Below are 24,380 nucleotides of genomic sequence, written 5' to 3'. Positions count from 1 at the left end.
GGGTCTTTTGTGGTTCCATATGAATTTTAGAATGATTTGTTCTAGTTTATTGAAAAATCCTATTGGTATTTTGATAGGAATTGCATTGAATCTGTTGACTGCTTTAGGCAGGATGGCCATTTTGACAATATTAATTATTCCTATCCATGAGCATGGTATGTGTTTCCATTTATTGGTATCTTCTTTAATTTCTCTCATGAGTGTCTTGTAGTTTTAAGAGTATAGGTCTTTCAATTCCTTAGTTAAGTTTATTCCTAGGTATTTTATTCTTTTCGATGCAGTTGTGAATGGAATTGTTTTCTTGATTTCTCTTACTGCTAGTTCATCGTTAGTGTATAGGAATGCAAGAGATTTCTATGTATTAATTTTGTATCCTGCAACTTTACTGAATTCAGGTATTAGATCTGGTAGTTTTAGAGTGGATTCATTAGGGCTTTTTATGTCCAATATCATGTCATCTGCAAACAGTGACAGTTTAACTTCTTTACCAATCTGGATGCCTTTTATTTCTTTCTGTTGTCTGTTTGCCAAGGTGAGGACGCCCAGAACTATGTTGAATAAAAGTGGAGAGAGTGGGCATCCTTGACTGGTTTCTGACCTTAAAGGAAAGGCTTTCAGCTTCTCACTGTTAAGTATGATGTTGGCTGTGGGTTTGTCTGTGGCCTTTATTATGTTGAGGTACTTGCTCTTCATACCCATTTTGTTGAGAGTTTTTATCATGAATAGATGTTGAATTTTGTCAAATCCTTTTCAGCATCTATGGAGATGATGATGTTGTTTTAGTCCTACTCTTTGTTGATGTGCTGGATGATGTTGATGAATTTTCTTCTATTGTACCATCCTTGCATCCCTGGGATAAGTGCTACTTGATCATGGTGGATGATTTTTTTGGCATATTTTTGAATTTGTTTTGCTAATATTTTGTTGAGTATTTTTGCATCTACATGCATCAGGGATATTGGACTGTAATTTTGTTGTTTTGTGATGTCTTTGTCTGGTTTTGGTATTGCAGTGATGTTGGCCTCATAGAAAGAGTTTGGAAGTAGTCCCTTTCTTCTTTTGGAAAACTTTAAGGAGTTAATTCACTAAATATCTGACAAGTGAAGCCATCTGCTTTGGTGTTTATTTCTCAGGTAGTTTTTTGATTACGAATTCAATTTCATTGCTTGTAATTGGTCTGTTCAGATTTTCTGTTTCTTCCTTGGTCAGCCTTGGAAGGTTTTATTTTTCTAGAAAGTTGTCCTTTTCTTCTAGCTTATCCAGTTTGTTAGCATATAATTTATCGTAGTATTCTCTAATAATTCTTTGTATTTCTGTGGTGTCTGTAGTGTTTTTCCCTTTCTCTTTTCTGATTCTGTTTATGTGTGTATACTCTCTTTTTTTCTTGATATATCTTGCAAGGGGTTTATCTATTTTGTTTATATTCTTGAAGAACCAGCTCTTGCTTTCATTGATTCTTTCAATTGTTTTATTCTTCTTTAGTTTATTTTTATCTGCTCTAATCTTTGTTATATCCCTCCTTCTATTGACTTTGGGCAACATTTGTTCTTCTTTTTTTTAGTTTCGTTAATTGTGAGTTTAGATTGTTCATATGGGATTGCTCTTCTTTCCTTAGGTAGGCCTGTATTTCAGTATACTTCTCTCTTAACACAGCCTTTGCTGCTTCCCACAGATTTTGCAGTGTTGAATTATTGTTGTCATTTGTCTCCTTATATTGCTTGATCTCTGTTTTTATTTGCTCATTGATCCATTGGTTATTTAGGAGCATGTTGTGAAGTCTTCATGTGTTCATGGGATTTTTCATTTCCTTTGCGTAAGTTATTTCTAGTTTCATACCTTTGTGGTCTGAGAAGCTGGTGGGTACAATTTTAATCTTTTTGAATTTACTGAGGTTCTTTTGTGGCCCAGTGTATGATCTATTCTTGTAAATGTTCCATGTGCGCTTGAGAAGAATCTGTATTCTGTTGCTTTTGGGTGTAGAGTTCTGTAGATGTCTGTTAGGTCAATCTGTTCTAATGTGTTGTTCAGTGCCTCTGTCTCCTTACTTGTTTTCTGTCTGGTTGATCTCTCCTTTGGAGTGTGTGGAGCGTTGAAGTCTCCTAGAATAAATACCTTGCATTCTATTTCCCCTTTTAATACTTTGTTTCACAAATTAGTAATTGTTTCACGTATGTAGGTGCTCCAGTGTTGGGTGCATAGATATTTATAATGGTTGTATCTTCTTGTTGGATTGATCCCTTTATCATTATGTAATGTCCTTCTTTGTCTCTTTTGACTTTCTTTGTTTTGAAGTCTATTTTGTTAGATAGAAGTACTGCAACTTCTGCTTTTTTCTCCCTGTTAGTTGCATGAAATATTTTTTTCCATCCTTTCACTTTTAGTCTGTGTATGTCTTTGGGTTTGAAGTGAGTCTCTTTTAGGCAGCATATAGATGTATCTTGTTTTTTATCCAGTCAGTGACTCTCCATCTTTTGATTGGTGCATTCAGTCCATTTACATTTAGGGTGATTATCAATAGGTACGTACTTATTGCCATTGTAGGCTTTAGATTCGTGGTTACCAAAGGTTCAAGATTAACTTCCTTACTATCTCAGAGTCTAACTTAACTTAGTATACTATTACAAATACAATCTAAAGATTCTTTTTTTTTTCTCCTCCTCCAATCTTTATGTATTAGGTATCATATTCTGTAGTCTCTGTCTATCCCTTAACTGACTTTGGGGGTAGTTGATTTAATGTTGCATTTGCTTACTAAATGTTCTACTTCCTTCCTTTGGTTTTATTACCCCTGCTAACAGCTGTTTAGCCTAAGGAACACTTCCTTCTATAGCAGTCCCTCTGAAATACATTGTAGAGATGGTTTGTGGAAGGTAAATTCTCTCAGCTTTTGCTTATCTGGAAATTGTTTAATCCCTCCTTCAAATTTTAATGATAATATTTCTAGACAGAGTAGTCTTGGTTTGAGGTCCTTCTGCTTCATTGCATTAAATATATCATGCCACTCCCTTCTGGCTTATAAGGTGTCTGGTGAGGAGTTTGATGATACCCTGATGGGTTTTCCTTTGTATGTGATCTTATTTCTCTCTCTGGCTCCTTTTAATAATCTGACATTATCCTTGATCTTTGCCATTTTTGTTATTATATGTTTTGGTGTTGTCTTCTTTAGTTCCCTTGTTTTGGGAGTTCTGTGCCCCTATGTGGCCTGAGAGATTATCTCCTTCCCCAGATTGGGGAAGTTTTCATCAATTACCGCTTCAAAGATACTTACTCTCCCTTTTTCTCTCTCTTCTTCTGGTACCCCTATAATATGTATATTGTTCTGTTTGGATTGGTCACACAGTTCTCTGAATATTCTTTCATTCTTAGAGATCCTTTTTTCTGTCTGTGCCTCAGCTTCTTTGTATTTCTCTTCTCTAATTTCTATTTCATTTATCATCTCCTTCACCATATCTAATCTGATTTTAAAACCATCCATTGCATTCCTTAATGATTGGATCTCTGACTGGAATACTCTCCTGAGTTCTTGAATCTTTTTCTGTACCTCCAGAGCTTCTTTATGGTTTTTATCTTGAAATCTCTTTCAGGAAAGTTGATTAGATAGGTTTCACTTCACTCTTTTTCTGGTGATTGTACAATTTTGATTTGAACCAGGTTTCTTTGATGTTTCATATTTATATATGGTGCCTTCTAGTGCCCAGAAGCTGTACTCTCTTGAGCTACTCAGTCCCTGAAGCATTGTCAGGTGTTGCAGGGGAGTGGTATTGGTCCCTGGGGAGAGAAAAGAGCTGTTTCCTGCTTCCCAGCTTCTATGCCTGTCTCAGCTTCCAGAACACAGAGATATAAGCCTCTGTGCTTGTGATTGTGTTTGCCGTAGATGGGGCTTCCCTCTGGCTGGCCTGACACCAGGGCAGGGGCTGCTGGTTTGTGACCTGCGGGTGGTCTGGCTTGGAGGAAGTTGCAGCAGGCTGTGTGTCATTGTGGGGGACCTTGGAGCTGCATATTCAGCCAGGAGGATGGAGCACCTGAAGCTCCTAAGAGTTCCCAACCTGCTGGATAGAGCATACCCAGGCAATTTGTCTACCTGTCATTTCTCTTTAGCAGTAAGCTCTGTGCAATCCTTGCCCCTTTAGTAGCCCTCTCACTTTTAGGAACTCTCTCAGACTGCCTGCCTTTTTTTCTCTCAGAGCAACTGGATATGGATCCCTGTTTTCCACAAGTGGATGGAATCTCAGTCTCTCCAGATATTCCACCTGACTTAGCTTTTCAACCCCACTAATCACCAGAGTAGCAGGCAGTGTAGGTTTGTATTCCCAAAGCAGATCTCCAGAGCTAAGTGTTCAGCAGTCTCAGGCCTCCACTCCCTCCCTGCTCTGTTTCTCTTCCTCCTGCCAGTGAGTTCAGGTGGAGGAAGGGCTTCAGTCCCGCCCAGCCAGAGCTTTGTTATGTTACCCTGTTCCGTGAGGTTTTTTTCTTTTTTCCAGGTGTATGCAGTCTGGCACAGCCCTCTTCCCTGTTGCTCTTTAAGGATTAGTTGATTAATTATATTTTCGTATTATATGTGGTTTTAGGAGGAGGCCTCTCTCTCACCTCTGCCATCTTTAATCTCCCAAATCCTGTCATATGCATTTTTGGAAATAGTACTATACTTTGAGAACAAGATGAGTTTATATTATATGTAAGAATATAATTTAAATACATATATATATTTGTAATCTGTATAAATATATGTACACACACATAATCCATATTAATATATGTATAAATAAAAAAATATGTATACATCCACACATAAACATACCCAAAATGAAAATGTCCAGAATGGCAAATCCAAAGATAGTAAGCAAATTAGTGGTTACCAAAGGGTGGAATGTAGAGTGACTGCTAATGGATAGGAGGTCACTTTTTTAGGCAATGAACATATTCTGGAATTAAATAGTGTTGATGGTTGCACCATGCTGTGAATACACTGTAATCCTCTGAAATGTGTACTTTATAAATGTTAACTTTATGGTTTGTGAATCTCAATAAGGCTACTATAAAAATAAGAAGTAGATGGGTAAATTTACCTTACATTCTTTTTTTTTGGTAGGTGAGAAATTAGTTTTTTTAAGACTCCTATTACATCAAGAATATGTGTTTTAATCTCTAAAAGGTTGTTAATGTTAGAAGATGTTGTAATTAACAAGCTAATGGTATGGAGGGAAAGTGAAATTAAAGAAATCTTGACAAACTCAGCAGAAGGAGTAAGAGGAGGAAAAATAAATGCAAAACTATTGGAACAAAAGGGAAAAGAATGACAAGAAAGTAGAATTAATCCCAAAGTAGCAACATATAGATTAATTATATTTGGAATAAATACTAAAATCAGGATAAAAAGGAACACAAACAAAAGAAAACATAATTCTATGGTAACATGTTAAAAGCATTAAAAGAGAGGATTCAGCAAGGTTGAAAATAGTATGGTAAAAAAAAATAAAGCTTATACCATCCCAAAACCAAAACAAGAAAGGTAGCATAACAATATTAAAATGTGAGCAAATAGACATTAGTTCAAAAAATACTACCAGGGATAGAAGATCATTTTGTAATGACAAAAATAGTCATTGTATCAAATATAGATCACATTTCTAAGTTTGAGTATCTCTTATAATTTATCCTTAAATATATAAATAAAAATTTGTAGAATGACCAAAAGAAGCAGGTATTAATAGACAAATCCACAATTACAATGGGAGATATTAACACACCTGTGCTGGAAAGGGATTAAACAGACAAAAATCAGTAAGCATATAGAAGAATTAAAAGATATAATTAACAAGTTTAATTCACACAATAGAGCTCTATACTTGTGCTCTTCTATAAAAATACAATGTAAGCCACAAGCATAATTTTAAAATTTTCTAGTAGCCCTATTATACAAAAAGATATATGCCATTCTATGTTTATTGCAGCACTACTTATAATTGCTAAGATTTGGAAGCAACCTAAATGCCCATCAGTAGATGAATAGATAAAGATGTGGTACATCTATATGAGGGGACATTATTCAGCCATAAAAAAGAGTGAATTCTTATTCACTATGTAAGAACTTGTTCTTTATGCTTCTGAAGATTGGAGACTGTTGAGAATTAGGCTTGGGGTTGATTAATGATTGTGCATTGAGTCCCCTATACAGAATTTTATTGTTGTTAGCAACCATTTGATCAATAAATATGAGAGATACCCTCTCAAAAAATAAAAAAAATAAAAAATAAATAAGAGTGAATTCTTGCCATTTGCAACAATGTGGATGGACCTCGAGGGTTTTTATGCTAAGTGAAATAAGTCAGAAAGAGAAAAACAAACACAGTATATGAGTTCATTTGTATGTGGAATCTAAAAACAAAACAAACATACATGTAAACAAAACAGATTCATAAGCAGAGAGAACAGACTGGTGGTTGCCATTGGGGAGTGGGTTGGGTGGAGTGGGTCGGCAAAATAGGTGAAGGAAATGATGAGGTACAAACTTCCAATTATAAGATAAATTGGTTACAGGGATGAAAGTACAGCATAGGGAATATAGTCAATAATATGGTAATAATCTGTATGTTTACAAATGTAGCTATAGTTATTGTGGTGAATAGTAATATATATAACTTGTCAAATCACTAACTTGTGTGTCTGAAACCAGTATAGTGTATATCAACTATGTTTTGATCAAAAAATGAAGTAAAAATGTAAAAAATGAAGCAGAGAGAATGGAATGTTACAAACATTCAATATTGGTGACTGTTGTTCTTTGAAGGCTGTAACCAAAAGTCAAAGTAATCATGCTGGAGAAAGACCAAGTTCTAGTCTCACTGCCCTCTCTTAACTTAAAAAAAAATTTATGTTCCACACATCTGTCAAAATCTGTCTTTCCTAAAATTCAGTTGGCAAGCAAACACTAAAGAAATTCTGGTTCATTTAACAATAAAAACTGTTAGATTTATTGGTAATAGGAGAACCTTAAATCCTGTCATTTCTAATTAATTTGTCTTTCATAATTCTTATTTGTAATACAAGTTCAAAACCGAGATTATAAACTATAGCATTACTCTTTTAATGCTTTAAAACAAAACCAATCCTATTTTACAGGATAGTAGCCTATTGTAATGTCTGCTTATTTCATCTGTCCTTGATTTCTCATGTTCTTAGTGTAAAATAATTCCTTTATTAAGATTACATTACCTTTCTTTCTTTCTCAGAATGTGGAAATTTATATTAGCTGAACTTTTCTTTCCAAACATTGCGCTAAAATCTAAGGTGTCTGAGATAGAAAAGACACACCTCTGCACATAAGGGCCTTACAGTGTAATAGGAAAAATGAGTTCTCAGCCACTAGTTAACAGTTGGACATACCACTCGCCTGTATGATGTCATGACCAACTCAATGTGGTCATGTGCAGGGTTGGGGCACACCCAAAGACTAGCCACAGAAGGAAGCCATTACTATCCTTAAACGCAAAGGGACAAGCAAAGGAGACTGGAATAGCTGTAGGAACCTAGGAATAGCTGGAGTTGTAGAAGAGGCATTGCCCAAAGGGAGACAAACTCTTGAAAGAGCACCACGCCCTGCGATAACTAAGGTGAGGCAGAGAGGCAAGAGGTTGGGGCTGGGAATAAGTACCCTGAAGGCTCTTTCCTTTCACCCTCCTGTCTCCAGTGTCTTACTTTAGCCTACTCTAATTGGAAGGCAGAAGCTAATGGAACCTGGGGACACATTCTGTGAAAGTCCTTGGAGTTGGGACTATTCTGCAAACAGTGTAGTGTTCAGAGACTGTTAATGAAGAGAAGGGTGTGCTTGGATTTGCTTTTTTACAGTTGTTCATAATAGTGACTGATCAGCATAGTGCATCTCCACACATGGGAGATATTTCACTGTAGAAATACTGTAAGGTATGAAATTAGGAAAGGCAATAAAGAGGAAAGACCATATAATATGATTAATTAAATGCAAGGTTGAAAAACAAAGAGCTGCTAAAGGACACCATTAGTGTTTAATTTGGAAGTTTCGGTTGGCAGAAGTCTAATTAGGAAATTTCTATGGAAACAGATAAAGATACCTGATTTTATAGTTGAGCATTTTAGTGTAAAGCACCTACCAGACATTCAAGTGGGTGCCCTTCATCTCCTTAACTTGGTCTTAAGATTTTTTTTTTTATTTCTAGCTTCATTGAGATATAATTAACACTTAACATTTTGTAAGTTTAAGATGTACAGGGTAGCAATTCTCTATATGTATATATTGCAAAGCTATTATGGTAGATAACACATCCATCATTAAGAGTTCTTAGTGTCTGGCCCAGGCTTCTTATTTTGGCCTCACCATCAACACACTCTCCCATCCATCCAACAAATCTATTTTGTCTCCAAAAATGTGGCTTTATTTCACGGCATGTTGTTTTCATTCAACAATCTTATAATGATCCTTCCAAACATAGCTTAAAATCTTCTTTGGGGAAACTTTCCCTGATACCTCTCTCCAGTCTAACCCAAATAGTACTTGTCTAGGTATGATGTGTATTATGGCCCATGTATCAGAATACCACCACCAATGTTAATTTATTTGCCTAACTCCTTCATGTTACTGTAAGCATCTCAAGGGAAAGGGAGTTGGCTAATCTGACTGTTTAAGTCAACACCTAGCATAGGGCTGGTCTCACACCAGGTGACTATGAGAAAAGAGGGACACTGTGAATGATGAAAAGATAACACAACACAGTTGCAGCATTTAATATTAGGACCAAAGGAGAAAGTCCTTAAAAGGTAAAGAGAAGCTGAAGGCAAATTTAGAGATCAACAGCAATAATAAAAATTTGAGGGTGAGATTAGTTCTCTTCTTTAAATTGCTGTAAATAGAACTATAATGTTTTTATGGATTATTTCCTTATATGTTATATTCTTAACCCATATGCACAGATATATTACTTTTATTAACTTTGGATATATTTTACATGAGATGTATGAAGTTTCTTGTGAAAAAGGAGAGAGACACAGAAATGTGTTGAGCCAGAATTTCTTTGGGGAAATCACTAGGTTTATAATTACATTTTCTTATATTCTCCTTAGAGATCTAAATTTCTTGCCAAGGATTACTTTTCAGTCTCCTTTAAATTAAATATCAAGCTTTTTAACCAAATACAGTCATAGTGTTGGCTGGGATGTTATGAGCTCTAAATAATATCCTGGAAAAGCTTTTAGTGAGTTCGTTAGAAAGTGTAGATTTTAAAAACTAAATGATTTTTAACTTTATTTATTAAATTACTTTGAAATAAATTATTCAATAATTTTCTTATCAACAAAATTTCTAAAACACATAAACAACCAGTAGTTACAGCCACTAGATTCAGCTTATTCTAAAGTCCAGTATAAAATAAAAGGACATGATAAACTTTTTATGAAATAGAGATATCTGCTCCAAAATTACCTTGGAGTAGACCCATTCACTGTTCATGTTTCAAATCACAAAAGATTTCTCTCTTAACAGGGCTTTACTGTTACACCTTGTACCATTTCCACTTCATTACTATCCTTGCCTTAGTATAGATTCCAGCTGTGCCATCTGTACTCATATCAGAAAAACAGAAATCAGCCACAGAACACTGTGATGGTGTTTGTTTACATTTTAAAATACTTCAGACATGATCTACACCTTTTATATATTCAGAATTCAGATTGGCCTTTCTATCACAGACCACTGATGCTATAAATACCTGATAACAGCAATTGCTGATGAGAACATCGCAGAATAACATAAAGGTCAAAGAATGATAATCCATGGCCATCTTTAACAAAGTATACAAGGCATGGAAATACTGATATTGAACTCTGGCGGCAAACCGCAAGGAAGAAACAGCACAGAGGGAAACCCCTCACGGGAATGTGAGTGTGAGCAGGTGAAGAGCTCGAACAACAAACGGATATATCCAAGGGTCAGCTTTCTGTGTATAATACAGGAGAGTTCATAGTTTTAGACATCAAAGCTGTTACTTATTATAAGCTATTAGTTAATTTAATTTACTAACATAATTCCTAGTACAGTGTGGCTTTTTTAAAAAAATGGGAAAAGGTAGAACAGTTGAAGATCTCAAGAAAGCACAGCCTTTAACATCTTGAAAGGTATTTCCAGATGTGAATATTCAAATGCAGAAATCATTTAAATTTTGAGGATCAGATACCGCAGTTTTTTTCAGACCCTGGTAGTAATGGAATAAGAGTCTGCCTGGGAAACCTTGATCATTTGCATATTTATGATTCCCATTTACATCTGACAAGCCTGTTACCTGTTAACACAGATTGCTTGTACCTTTCTTTTATCCCCCTGTGTTAGCAGGATTGTGTTGAATTTAGATTATACAGTAAGCAAAAATACTTCTCAGGGAAGGTATCTCCAAGCCATTGCTGTCTGTCCATTACAGACACTATGTTTTGAAGACAGTGCTATACTTCCGCTCACTCCTATTTCTCCTTGGACTTTCAGTTCCTAGATTCCTACAGCTAAATTAACTGGCCAATAAGTGGGAAAGGAGACTTAAATGTAGGTGTGCTTTTCAATTTTTTTCATGCCATGTAACTTATAGAAAATTATTATACTGGTAACACACTGGTTAAATTACAGGGGATTTCAGGGTATATTTATATATGTGATGTTTGGGATGAAAAGCCTTTGTTTTCTTCATAGAATTATGGTAGGAGAAATGAAGCAAAGGATTGGGAGATACGAATTATTGGAATTGAAAAGAAGTAATGCTTTTTAAAAAAAATGTAATAAAAACTTGAATATGCTTCTATTAAGATAAATCCTTTTGGAAAATTTTTATTGTGGTAAAATATACATGTAACAAAATTTTACATAAATTAACAAGCATTCCTTTCTCCTCATCCTTGACAACACTTATTTTCTGTTTATTTATCTATTTATTTTTAAGTAATACTACCCTAATGGCTGTGAAGTGGTACCACATTATGGTTTTGATTTGCACTGCCCCAAAAATAGTGACATTACCAAAAAGCACGTAAAAAGATGGTCAATTTTCATGTGTATTCAAGTCCTTTGCCCACTTTGAAGAGAATTTTCAGATTTTTTTGTCGAGCTGTAGGAGCACTTTACATATTCTGGATATTAATCTCTTATCAGAAAATGATTTGTATATATTTTCTCAGATTATGTGGGTTGACTTTTCACTCTGTTGATAGCATCTGTTGATATATAAATCTTAAATTTTGATGTAGTCCAATTAATCTATTTTTGGACTATTTTGTTGGATTTGCTTTTGGTGGCATAGCCAAGAAATTGTTGCTAAATTCAGTTTCATGAGGCTTTCCCCCTTCATTTTCTTCTGGGGGTTTTATAGTTCACATTTCTTGCTTTGATTTAGCATGAGCTGATATTTGTATATGGTGTAAGGTAGGGGTCCAACTTTATTCTTTTTATTCTTTTGCATGTGGATATCCAGGTTTCCAGCATCAGTTGTTGAAAAGACTATCCTTTACCCATTGACTAGTCTTGGTATTCACTTGAAAATCACTTGACTATCTACATGAGGGTTTATTTCCGGGCACTCCTCCTTCTAGTTCATCAGTCTGTATGTCTGTCTTCATTCCAGTCTACACTATTTTGATTACTGTAATTTAGTCTTAAGTTTTGATGTCAAAAAGTGTGAGTCCTCCAACTTTGTTCCTCTTTTTCAAGATTGTTTTGGCTATTCAGAGTTGCTTGAGATTCCATATGAATTTTAGAATGGATTTGTTTCTGTAAAAAATATTTGGTAGGGATTGTATTGACCCTACAGACTGAGTAGTGTTAAAATCTTAGCAAAATAAAGCCTTCTAATAAATGAACAATGGATATATTTCCTTTAATTTGTCTTCTTAAATTCTTTCAGTGTATAGTACTAGTCTTTTACCTATTTTGTTATTTTTTTCTGAAGTATTTTATTCTTTTTGATGTTAGTGTAAATGGAATCATTTTTTAAATTTCCTTTTTTGAATTTTTCATGTTAGTGTTAAAACGTACATTGTTCATGTTAAAACATGAATGATTGTTGCATATTGATTTTGTATTCTGCAATTCTCTAAGTTCGTCTATTAGTTCTAAAAAGTTTGCTTTTGTGTGTGGAATCTTCAGTATTACATGCACATTAGATCATGTTGTCTGCAAACAAAGATGATTTTACTACTTGCTTTTAAATTTGGATGCCTTTTCAATTTTATTTTTATACTTTTTTGTTATGTTAATGTATATCTCACATATATATATATATATATTATTTTATTTCCTTTTCTCACTTAATTCCTCTGATGAACTTCCAGTAATATGCTAAATAGCCATAGTGAAAGCAGTCATCTTTGTCTGTTCCCACCTCTGAGAAAATGCTTTTAGTCTTTCTCTGTTGATAAGTTTGGTTTCAGCCAATTTTTTTGTTGGTGTTGGATCCCCACAAGGGATCAAGGGTAGACCTTCCTATTATGCTGATGTAACCTTTTTTTGTGAAAGCGTTTAATTATACAAGTTTCTCTTTAAGCACTCCTTTAGCTTCATCGCACCAACTTTGATGTGTTTATTTTCATTTTCCTTCAGTTCAAAATATCACATAATTTCCTTTGTGATTTTCCCTTTCACTCACTGACAAAGAGCACAGGGTGTGGTCTCTGGCCTCATCATTTATAAACTGGGCAACATTAAGCAGGTTCTTAACCTCTCTTAACATATTAGTTTCTTCATTTATAAAATGAAACATAAATTTAATTTTTTTTAGAAATGAGTTGTTTAATTTCCACATTCCTAGTTTCTCCTGTAAGTTTTACTTTTTGTTGATTTCTTCCAAGAGTTTAATGGTTTCATGACTTACATTCAGGTCTTTGATCCATTTTGAGTTTACCTTTCTATATGGGGTTAGACAGTGGTTCAGTTTCATTCTCCTACATGTAGCTGTCCAGTTTTGCCAACACCATCTGTTGAAGAGACTGTCATTTTGCCATTGTATGTCCATGGCTCCTTTATCAAATATTAATTAACCATATTTGTTTGGGTAAATTTCTGGAGTCTCTAATCTGTTCCACTGGTCTGTGGCTCTGTTCTTGTGCCAGTACCAAATTGTCTTGATTACTATGGCTTTGTAGTAGAGCTTGAAGTTGGGGAGTGAGATCCCCCCTACTTTATTCTTCTTTCTCAGGATTGCTTTGGCTATTTGGGGTCTTGGTGTTTCCATATGAATTTTTGAATTATTTGTTCCAATTCATTGAAGAATGTTGCTGGTAATTTGAGAGGGATTGCATCAAATCTGTATATTGCTTTGGGCAGGATGGCTATTTTGACGATATTAATTCTTCCTAGCCATGAGCATGGGATGAGTTTCCATTTATTAGTGTCCCCTTTAATTTCTCTTAAGAGGGACTTGTAGTATTCAGAGTATAAGTCTTTCACTTCTTTGGTTAGGTTTATTCCTAGGCATTTTATTCTTTTTGATGCAATGGTGAATGGAATTGTTTTCCTGATTTCTCTTTCTATTGGTTCATTGTTAGTGTATAGGAAAGCTACAGATTTCTGTGTGTTAATTGTGTATCCTGCAACTTTGCTGTATTCCGATATCAGTTCTAGTAGTTTTGGAGTGGAGTCTTTAGGGTTTTTTATGTACACTATCATATCATCTGCAAATAGTGACAGTTTAACTTCTTCTTTACCAATCTGGATTCCTTGTATTTCTTTGTTTTGTCTGATTGCCATGGCTAGGACCTCTAGTACTATGTTAAATAACAGTGGGGAGAGTGGGCATCCCTGTCTGGTTCCCGATCTCAGAGGAAATGCTTTCAGCTTCTCGCTGTTCAGTATAATGCTGGCTGTGGGTTTATGATATATGGCCTTTATTATGTCGAGGTACTTGCCCTCTATTCCCATTTTGCTGAGAGTTTTTATCATGAATGGATGTTGAATTTTGTCAAATGCTTTTTCAGCATCTATGGAGATGATCATGTGGTTTTTGTCTTTCTTTTTGTTGATGTGGTGGATGATGTTGATGGATTTTCAAATGTTGTACCATCCTTGTATCCCTGGGATGAATCCCACTTGGTCATGGTGTATGATCCTTTCGATATACTGTTGAATTCTGTTTGCTAATATTTTATTGAGTATTTTTGCATCTACATTCATCAGGGATATTGGTCTGTAATTTTCTTTTTTGGTGGGGTCTTTGCCTGGTTTTGGTATTAGGGTGATGTTGGCTACATAGAATGAGTTTGGGAGTATTCCCTCTTCTTCTATTTTTTGGAACACTTTAAGGAGAATGGGTATTATGTCTTCTCTGTGTGTCTGATAAAATTCCGAGGTAAATCCGTCCAGCCCCGGGGTTTTGTTCTTGGGTAGTTTGTTCATTACCGTTTCAATTTCTTTGCTCATAATTGGTTTGTTTAACTTTTGTGTTTCTTCCTTGGTCAGTCTTGGGAGGTTGTATTTTTCTAGGAAGTTGTCCATTTCTTCTAGGTTTTCCAGCTTGTTGACATATAGGTTTTCATAGCAGTCTTTAATAATTCTTTGTATTTCTGTGGAGTCTGTCGTGATTTTTCCATTTTCATTTCTGAGTATGTTGATTTGTGTTGATTCTCTTTTTCTCTTAATAAGTTTCACTAGAGGCTTATCTATTTTGTTTATTTTCTCAAAGAACCAGCTCTTGGTTTCATTGATTTTTGCTATTGTTTTATTCTTCTCAATTTTGTTTATTTCTTCTCTGATCTTTATTATGTCCCTCCTTCTGCTGACTTTAGGCCTCATTTGTTCTTCTTTTTCCAGTTTCAATAATGGTGATGTTAGACTATTCATTTGGGATTATTCTTCCTTCTTCAAGTGTGCCTGGATTGCTATATACTTTCCTCTTAAGACTGCTTTTGCTGCGTCCCACAGAAGTTGGGGCTTAGTGTTGTTGTTGCCATTTGTTTCTATATATTCCTTGTTCTCTATTTTGATTTGTTCATTGATCCATTGATTATTTAGTAGCATGTTGTTAAGCCTCCATGTGTTTGTGAGCCTTTTTGTTTTCTTTGTAGAATTTATTTCTACTTTTATACCTTTGTGGTCTGAAAAGTTGGTTGGTAGAATTTCAATATTTTGGAATTTACTGAGGCTCTTTTTGTGAGCTAGTATGTGGTCTATTCTGGAGAATGTTCCATGTGCACTTGAGAAGAATGTATATCCTGTTGCTTTTGGATGTAGAGTTCTATAGATGTCTATTAGGTCCATCTGTTCTAGTGTGTTGTTAAGTGCCTGTGTGTCCTTACTTATTTTCTGCCCGGTGCATCTATCCTTTGGGGTGAGTGGTGTGTTGAAGTCTCCTAAAATGAATGCATTGCAGTCTATTTCCGTCTTTAGTTCTGTTAGTATTTGTTTCACATATGCTGGTGCTTCTGTATTGGGTGCATATATATTTAGAATGGTTATATCCTCTTGTTGGACTGAGCCCTTTATCATTATTGAGTATCCTTCTTTATCTCTTGTTACTTTCTTTGTTTTGAAGTCTATTTTGTCTGATATTAGTACTGCAACCCCTGCTTTCTTCTCACTGTTGTTTGCCTGAAATATGTTTTTCCATCCCTTGACTTTTAGTCTATGCTTGTCTTTGGGTTTAAGGTGAGTTTCTTGTAAGCAGCATATAGATGGGTCTTGCTTTTTTATCCATTGTGTTACTCTATTTCTTTTGATTGGTGCATTAATTCCATTTAAAATTAGGGTGACTATTGAGAGATACGTACTTATTGCCATTGCAGGCTTTAGATTCGTGGTTACCAAAGGTTCAAGGTTAGCTTCTTTAGTATCTTACTGCCTAAATTAGCTCGCTTATTGAGCTGTTATATACACTGTCTGGAGATTCTTTTCTTCTCTCCCTTCTTATTCCTCCTCCTCCATTCTTCATATGTTGTATGTTTTGTTCTGTGCTCTTTTTAGAAGTGCTCCCATCTAGAGCAGTCCCTGTAGGATGCCCTGTAGAGGTGGTTTGTGGGAAGCAAATTCCCTCAGCTTTTGCATGTCTGGGAATTGTTTAATCCCGTCATCATATTTAAATGATAGTCGTGCTGGATACAGTATCCTTGGTTCAAGGCCCTTCTGTTTCATTGCATTAAGTATATCATGCCATTCTCTTCTGGCCTGTAGGGTTTCTGTCGAGAAGTCTGATGTTAGCCTGATGGGTTTTCCTTTATAGGTGACCTTTTCCTCTCTAGCTGCCTTTAAAACTCTTTCCTTGTCCTTGATCCTTACCATTTTAATTCCTATGTGTCTTGGTGTTGTCCTCCTTGGATCCTTTCTGTTGGGGGTTCTGTGTAATTCCATGGTCTGTTCGATTATTTCCTCCCCCAGTTTGGGGAAGTTTTCAGCAATTATTTCTTCAAAGAGACTTTCTATCCCTTTTCCTCTTTCTTCTTCTTCTGGTACCCCTATAATACGAATATTATTCCTCTTGGATTGGTCACATAGTTCTCTTAGTGTTGTTTCATTCCTGGAGATCCTTTTATCTCTCTCTATGTCAGCTTCTATACGTTCCTGTTCTCTGGCTTCTATTCCTTCAATGGCCTCTTGCATCTTATCCATTCTGCTTATAAATCCTTCCAGGGATTGTTTCACTTCTGTGATTTCCTTCCTGACTTCTGTGATCTCCCTCCGGACTTCATCCCATTTCTCTTGCATTTTTCTCTGCATCTCATTCCATTGCTCTTGCATTTTTCTCTGCATCTCTGTCAGCATGTTCATGATTTTTATTTTGAATTCTTTTTCAGGAGGACTGGTTAGGTCTGTCTCCTCAGGTGTTGTTTCTGTGATCTTTGTCTGCCTGTAGTTTTGCCTTTTCATGGTGATAGAGAGAGTTTGCAGAGCTTGTACGAGTGACTGCTGGAAGAGCTTCCCTTCTTGTTGGTTTGTGGCCTTCCTCTCCTGGGAGAATAGCGACCTCTAGTGGCTTATGCTTGTCAGCTGTGCACAGTTAGGGCTTCTGCTACCTGCCTGTTTGCTATGGAGTTTATCTCCGCTGTAGCTGTGGGCGTGGCCTGGCTGGGGCTGCTCCTCCAAAGTGGTGGATCCCCGTTGGAGGGGGAGCGGCCAGGCGGCTATTTATCTTCGTAAGGGGCCTCTGTGCTCCATGTTGCCCAGGGGGTTAGAGTGCCCAGAGATCCCCAGATTCCCTGCCTCTGGTCTAAGTGTCCTGTCCTGCCCCTTTAAGACTTCCAAAAAGCACTCTCCAAACCAAAACAACAACAGCAACAATGAGAGAGGGAACAGAAAAAAAAAAAAAAAAAAAGGAAAAAACACGCGATTTTTTTTGTCCTCTGGCGCCGGTCCCAGGCACCCACTCACTGGTCCTGCTGCCCTGCCTCCCTAGCAATGGGGTCCCTGTCCCTTCAAGGCTTCCAAAAAGCACCCGCCTACCGGTCCTGCAGGGAAAAACGCGTAATATTCTTTGCCCTCTGGCGCCGGTCCCAGGCACCCGCTCACTGGTCCTGCTGCTCTGCCTCCCTAGCACCGGGGTCCCTGTCCCTTTAAGGCTTCCAAAAAGCACTTGCCAAAAATAGAACAAAAAAGGGGAAAAACGCGCTATTTCCTCCGTCCTCAGGCGCCGGTCTCAGGCACCCGCCCACCGGTCCCGTAGGGAAAAACGCATGATATTCTTTGTCCTCAGGCACCGGTTCCAGGCACCTGCTCACCGGTCCCACCACCCTGCCTCCCTAGCAACGGGGTCCCTGTCCCTTTAAGGCTTCCAAAAAGCACTTGCCAAAAACAAAACCGCTCCGGTTTCTTTCCACCCGCCGGGAGCCCGGTGGAGGGGCGCTCGGGTCCCACCGGGCTGGGACTTGTATCTTACCTCCTTCACAAGGCGCTGGGTTCTTGCAGGTGTGGATGTGGTCTGGATGTTGTCCTGTGTCCTCTGGTCTCTATTTTAGGAAGAGTTTTCTTTGTTGTATTTTCATAGCTCTATGTGTTTTTGGAAGGAGATTTCCACTGCTCTACTCACACCGCCATCCTGGCTCCGCCCCACTTTTTGTTGATTTCTTATGTAAAGTGTTCCAAGGCAACATTTTATAAAATTTCTGTCTTTTGAAATTTATCCAAATTTTTTGCATGTTGCTAAGTTACTTAGGCACTTGATAGTATTTCACTTAGTAACATGGAAAACAATTCAAGAATGGCTCACTACAGGTACAGATACAGAATAATATGGAAACCATTAGAAGAATTTTCCTGTTAAACACTATTTTCTGCTGCTCACAAAGCTAATAAAATTCATGACAACTTTTAGTAGATCAGATATCATTAGCTATGTCAAAACAGCCTACAATATCATAATGAATCAAAGGGGTGTATCTTAATTCAAAGAATAAGCTTGGAAAATATTTTCTCACACTGTATATATACAAGATGAAAGATCAATTGATTGAACTAAAAAATATTTTGATTTGCTGATGCATGGGTGGGTATTTTTCTTACCAATTTAATCAGAAGATTCTCAGATAGCGTTTAATTGCTTAATCTATGTCACCGTAAGACTTCAGAAACTGATTATCTTATGAGGCTTAAGAGACTTTCTTTCAAATAGAATGGACTATAAATCACTTTTTTAATGACTTGTCCATCGTTACCTGGGATCTTTGCTTTTATGCCACCTGGGTGTATAATACCACTTTCTTTAAGCGTTTACTATGTGGTTTATGGTAGGTTTTATTAGAAAATATGTGTCCTACAATAGCATCCTACCTCTGGTCCTGAGTGGAAAAAAGACAGTTTGCAGGCTGGTGGAGAGATGCTAATAACATCTGGGTGGCGGCGCATTTAGGGTTGATCCCTGTGATCGTGCTCATTCCAGAAAGGGCCTTGGTTTCCTTTGCACGTACCTGCTTGAATAATCTCATCCCAGACACAGGCAGGTGTAATTCTTCATTTTTCCATTAGGAGTCATACACACATCGTGTGCCCCCAATTAATGCATAGGAGACTGGTGACCAAATGACGGACTTCTATCTTGGCCCTGTGCTCAACGCGCAGTGTGAAAACAAATGCAGTTTTGTTGTTTGCATTTTTCAAATTGATCTCCTGCCTTGTCTCCCTTTTTCTTTTCCTTGCTGTCAAGGGGATATTTTAGGGATATATGTTTCAGTGCCAACGGGATATTTTAGGGATATATGTTTCAGTAATTTATATATGTTATTGTGGCTGAATTTTCTTAAATTATTAGATTGGGAAAATTAAGCATGAGCAGCAGAAAATAGATGCTTTCATTATTGCCAGAATTGTGAGTTTTAGGCAGTTAATTCTCCCATGGTCTCCAGATCTATTAGCTTTGTTCTGTTTTTTTACTTACATTTTTCCCCCAGTCTGGAATATGTTACCGACTTCCATGTATAATTTCATCTAAATCCACAGTCTGTCACACCCTTGTCTTTTTATTTCCACATGTGCTCTACTAATTTTAAACTCGTTTATTTTGTTTACTGAGTATTTTTAAAGGGCTGCTATGAATCAGGCACTGTGTAGGAAACAAAATAGACATGCCCCCTCCCCCCTACACATTTTAACATTTTGGAATATTTCATCCAGTTTTTGTTTATTTATATGTATAGCAACTCACATACATTGTAATCATCTGACATAGTCCTTGATATTTAGTAGGCAGTCAATAAATATTACATTCATTAAATGTGATACAAATATATATATTTTCCTATTCCTTGGTTGGCCTTTTGATCGTCATATTGCTATCTTTGATAAATAGAAGTTTTTAGTTAAATACAGTCCCATCTCAGTATTTCCTCTTATAGTTAGTAAATTTTATATATTGTTAAAAAAATTGCTCATTCTCACAGCATAAAGGTGGTGTTACGCTATCTTAAACAAATTTTATTGTTTTATCTTCCATGTTTCAGGTATAATCTACCTGGAACTGATTATTTTTGCTGTGAAAAAGAGGTCAAGGCTTGCCTTTTCCACACATGACAGCCTATATTCAGTGCACATTAAAAAGATTGTCCTTTCCTTCACTGCTCTGAGGAGCCAAACTTTTCATAAATCAGCTGTATAAATTAGTAGACCATATGTGGGTTTGTTTTAGGACCATTTTGTCCATTTCTTTGGCCAATTTGTCTTTATGCCAATACCACTCTATCTTTATAATGAATCTTGATATGTGATACAGTAAATTCTCCAATTTTGTTATCCTTTATGATAAAGTTGGCTATTCTTAGTCCTTTGGATTTCTCTATAAAGCTTAGAATCAGCTTTCCAATTTCTGGGGGAATTTGTATTGCACTTGTGCTGGATCTCAGTCCATCTATAAATCAATGAGTCATTCATGCAGTCATCTTCATTCTTGGCATTCCTGGGGTCACACAAGGAAGCAAGCTGGAAGCGCTTATTCATTGAGACACAATTCAGACCAAGTAATATAATAGTCCTGCCTCTTAAAAATGACCTTAACTCATACCTTCGGTGATTTGCTGAATACTAACCTACGTATTCCACTAGCAGCAACTATTGATACAAACATAACCACAAAACTCAAAGCTGCCATTGATTAAATATATAAGGTGAGCCAGGTGCTATGCTAGGCATACACTTTCCTTTCTAATTCCTACTAAGACTTTATTTTTAATTCCTAACAAATAAAATCTATGTTTCACTTTATAAATGAAGAAACTAATATGTTTAAAGAGGTTAATAACCTGCTTATGTTGCCAACTTCATAAATGATGGGGCCAGAGACCACACCCTACACCCTTTGTTCACTCTTATATCCCCAGTTTCTTGGAATGGATGAAACTGGAAAAATAGACTCAGAAAGTAGGTGGTGATGAATGAATTGAATGCGTCTATCTTTCCATCTGTTTGCTGTTAAAGACTCACATTTCTTTCCTCAAAAAGAAAAGATAAAAATTTAAAAATAAAAATGGTCATAAGTAGCACGTTTAATGCTGTAGCATATAGCATAAAATTTAGATGGGAAAGTAGTAATAGATTTAATAAATCTAATAAAGAATCACCAAATTGTGAGGAATCACTTCCTTACTTAACACTTCAAAAAGTTGTGTTACCTAGCATGTCTTTAATGTTTTATTATGTCTTTTTTGAATTGATAATGAAAGTGGGGACATAACCTGTCCTTTGGCATGATTACATTGATATTTAATTGTTTCCATCGTTATTTTTCCTCATTGATTTAAAGCTAGGAAAGAAAAGACACACTTTAAAAATTATCTACCAGTTTACTTAAATGTGTTCAAGCAAAATTGGCCTAAATTAATAGAGAATAAATTTCAACCTGAAAAGCTCTATAGAACTATAAGATAAGTAGAACTACATTCAGACTAGTTTCCTTTCTGTTTTTATGTTTAATTATTTGTATAGTTTTCTTCTTTTTATGCCTTTTCTAAAGGTAGTCAGTACTTCAGGGTCTCATTGTACCCACATGAAAATAAGCTCTACAGAGCTAATCCTTTAAAAAAAATCGACCAATTTACTACAGATTAGACCTGGTAATTACAGCCTTACCATAATCTGTGCACATTGTACCAAATGGTACATGGATGCAAAATCAAAATAGTAGAAGAATTATTTCTGCTGAAAGTTAAGAGTTATCATGAGGCTATAAAACATTGTGTTACTTTTAGGAAAAATTATAGGACAATAAAATATGGTCAGTGACAGACTATATTTTATGATTCTCTTCTGCTTCTTTTTAAAATCTGATAAAATATTATACTTTTCCCAGAAATACTGCAGATGGCTGGTACCTGTACGCTGATAGCTCAAATGGAAAATTTGGCGATGTGGCTGACATCCTCACTCCCGTTATTTCACGCACAGGACCAAAATGCATGCTGGTGTTCTGGACGCACATGAATGGTGCCACAGTTGGTGCTCTCCAGGTACTACTTAGACAAGTACATTTTCTTGATTTGCTCTATAAAAATTCATACTGTATAAGTCAGTGTTGCTTAGAATATAGTTTTCTAATCAATGGAAATGGACAGTTGTCAACACTTCACTAGTTTCAAAATGATATGATCGAACAAAAGCTTTAGCCAAATTGGTCCTGCATGGCCAGTAGGATTTTTCTTTTTTTACTATTCAGTTTATGATTATTGTCTTATTCTGCAGCTATAGCTTCTGTGTAATATGGTTTTATACCTGAAATGTTTTCTGTAGGTTTCAGTGTGAATTTTCTGAGAATAGCACAATCAAGTAAATCATACACACTTTGGTGATACTGGAATTTGCATTTTTCATATTGTTTTGATGGTAGTGGTACTACATTTTCCAGCAGTCTTCTTCAAATTGTTTGTTAAAAATTGTAAACTCTTTCAAACTCACTGTTTACAATGTTGCCAGAATCTCACAGACATCTCCAATACATGCTTCACTCAGCTATCCTGTATTTTGCCCATTGTCCCGATAGAATCTTTTGTAGGAAAAATTCAATACAGGATCACATATCACATCCAGTTATGAGTTCTTGTATCTTCCAACTGGAATAATTCCTTAATCTTCCCTAGAATTTTATGACCTTGGTATTTTTTTTTTTAAGTTATACTCCAGTCATTTTGTGGAATGTCCCTCAATTAGGAGTTATTCAATGTTGTTTGTTTGTTTTTTGCTGTAATATCACCAAGATATTTATTTCATCCCCCCACTGATGAGAATATGACATCTATCAGTCTCATCACATTTGTTCCCCTTGTTATCAATAAATATTTTGTGAAGAGGTATTTTTGATAACATGTAAAATCCTGGTCTCAACTAAATTTTACTAACTAGATTTTGCTTCCTTTAGTATTTTTGCTGGAGTTAGTTTTACTGTAATGATTGCCTACTTGTGATTTTCCAACTCCATTATTTTGGCTACATTTATAGTTTGGTTTTCTGTTAGAAAAAAACACAAAAAAAACTTTCATTTATTGATCCATTTATTGATATCAGTGTGATCCATGGGTTCCTGTTGTATTCAATTTGTTATTTAATGGTTCTCTAATCTTATTGGTTCTTAAATTGTCCCAGATTTGATTACTGGTCACCCCTGAAGCTGGCTTCTCTGTCTCTTTGAGAAGCCCATCAATCTTTGAGCATTTCCTTCCTTTTTGGTCAAGAAGATGTTCTAGACTCATCTTATTTTTATCCTTTTCCATCTCTGGAGAAGAACAAATAATACAGGCAAAAGTGAGAGAGATCTGGAATCTTAATGCTAACTCCTAGAACCTGTCTTCCCATACTGGACATGACTTACATTTATTTTGTAAGTAATATGTGTAGACATGTCATTTACATAGAAGAAGCTAACTCAATTTTGAAACACCTCCATCTATATTCAATTTCCTAGAAACCATTTTCCAGGAAACCACAACTGAAAAATCAATCCCTAAATTCCGAAATTTTTTACCACGAGCAGTTTTAGTCCAGGGATATCTTGCTAAAAGAAGCCCTAGATAAGAACTCTACCCCTTATCTTGGTCAAATTTGTTTACCAAGAAGTCTGTATTTAGCCTGTTTGCAAGGAAATTTTAGTTGTTACCTGTTTTCTTTTGCCCCAATAAAGAGAGAAATAGAGTGTAGACCAGCTGCATTACCCTTATTACCAAGATCTAGATTGTAACTTCAACATTAGGTGCTTTTCCCTTCATTTTATTACTGTCTTATTTTAGGATTTTACTCGCCATTTAAAATATCTTTTTTTCCAAATTAATTTTAGATAAACATATTTTACTTCAAAAATGCTTTTAACTTATTATTTGGTTACTTTTATTTAAATCAAGGTATCACTGATATACAATCATATGAAGGTTTTACATGAGCGACATTGTGGTTTCAAAATTCATGCATATTATCAAGTCCCGCCGCCCACACCATTGCAGTCACTGTCTGTCAGCATAGTAAGATGCTATAAAGTCATTACTAGTCTTCTCCATGCTATACAGCCTTCCCCCTGACCTATCTTTCTTGTAAGTGCTAATTATAATGCCCATTGAGCCCCTTCTTCCTCCCTCCCCACGCCCTCACCTTAAGTCACTAGTCACTACTTGGAATCTGTGAGTATGCTATTGTTTTGTTCCTTCTGTTTTGCTTCATTGCTATACTCCACAAATGAGTGAAATCATTTGGTATTTGTCTTTCTCCACCTGGCTTATTTCACGAAGCATAATACCCTCTAACTCCATCCATGTTGTTGCAAATGGAAGATTTGTTTTCTTCTTATGGCTGGATAATATTCTATTGTGTATATGTACCACCTCTTCTTTATCCATTCATCTACTGATGGACGCTTAGGCTGCTTCCATATCTTGGCTATTGTGAATAGTGCTGCTATAAACATAGGGGTGCATATGTCTTTTTGAAT

The 24,380-nt window shown here is 36.0% G+C and overlaps 1 protein-coding gene across 9 annotated transcripts in view; it reads left to right on the top strand.

The window, feature by feature from the left end:
* MALRD1 (MAM and LDL receptor class A domain containing 1) overlaps window positions 1-24,380 on the top strand; it is a 672,837-nt gene that overhangs the window by 243,907 nt on the left and 404,550 nt on the right. For all 9 annotated transcript variants that reach the window (XR_012127984.1, XM_073229124.1, XM_073229120.1 and 6 more), the window contains exon 22: window positions 21,762-21,918. Coding sequence is in view for 8 of the 9 variants with exons in the window: in XM_073229124.1 (XP_073085225.1) it covers window positions 21,762-21,918 (157 nt within the window). In the remaining variant the exon portion in view is untranslated. The remainder of the gene's footprint in view (window positions 1-21,761; window positions 21,919-24,380) is intronic.

This window comes from Manis javanica, chromosome 2, assembly GCF_040802235.1.
Source record: "Manis javanica isolate MJ-LG chromosome 2, MJ_LKY, whole genome shotgun sequence".
In the NCBI taxonomy this organism is placed as follows: domain Eukaryota; kingdom Metazoa; phylum Chordata; class Mammalia; order Pholidota; family Manidae; genus Manis; species Manis javanica.
This window is presented reverse-complemented; position numbering and strand designations above follow the sequence as displayed.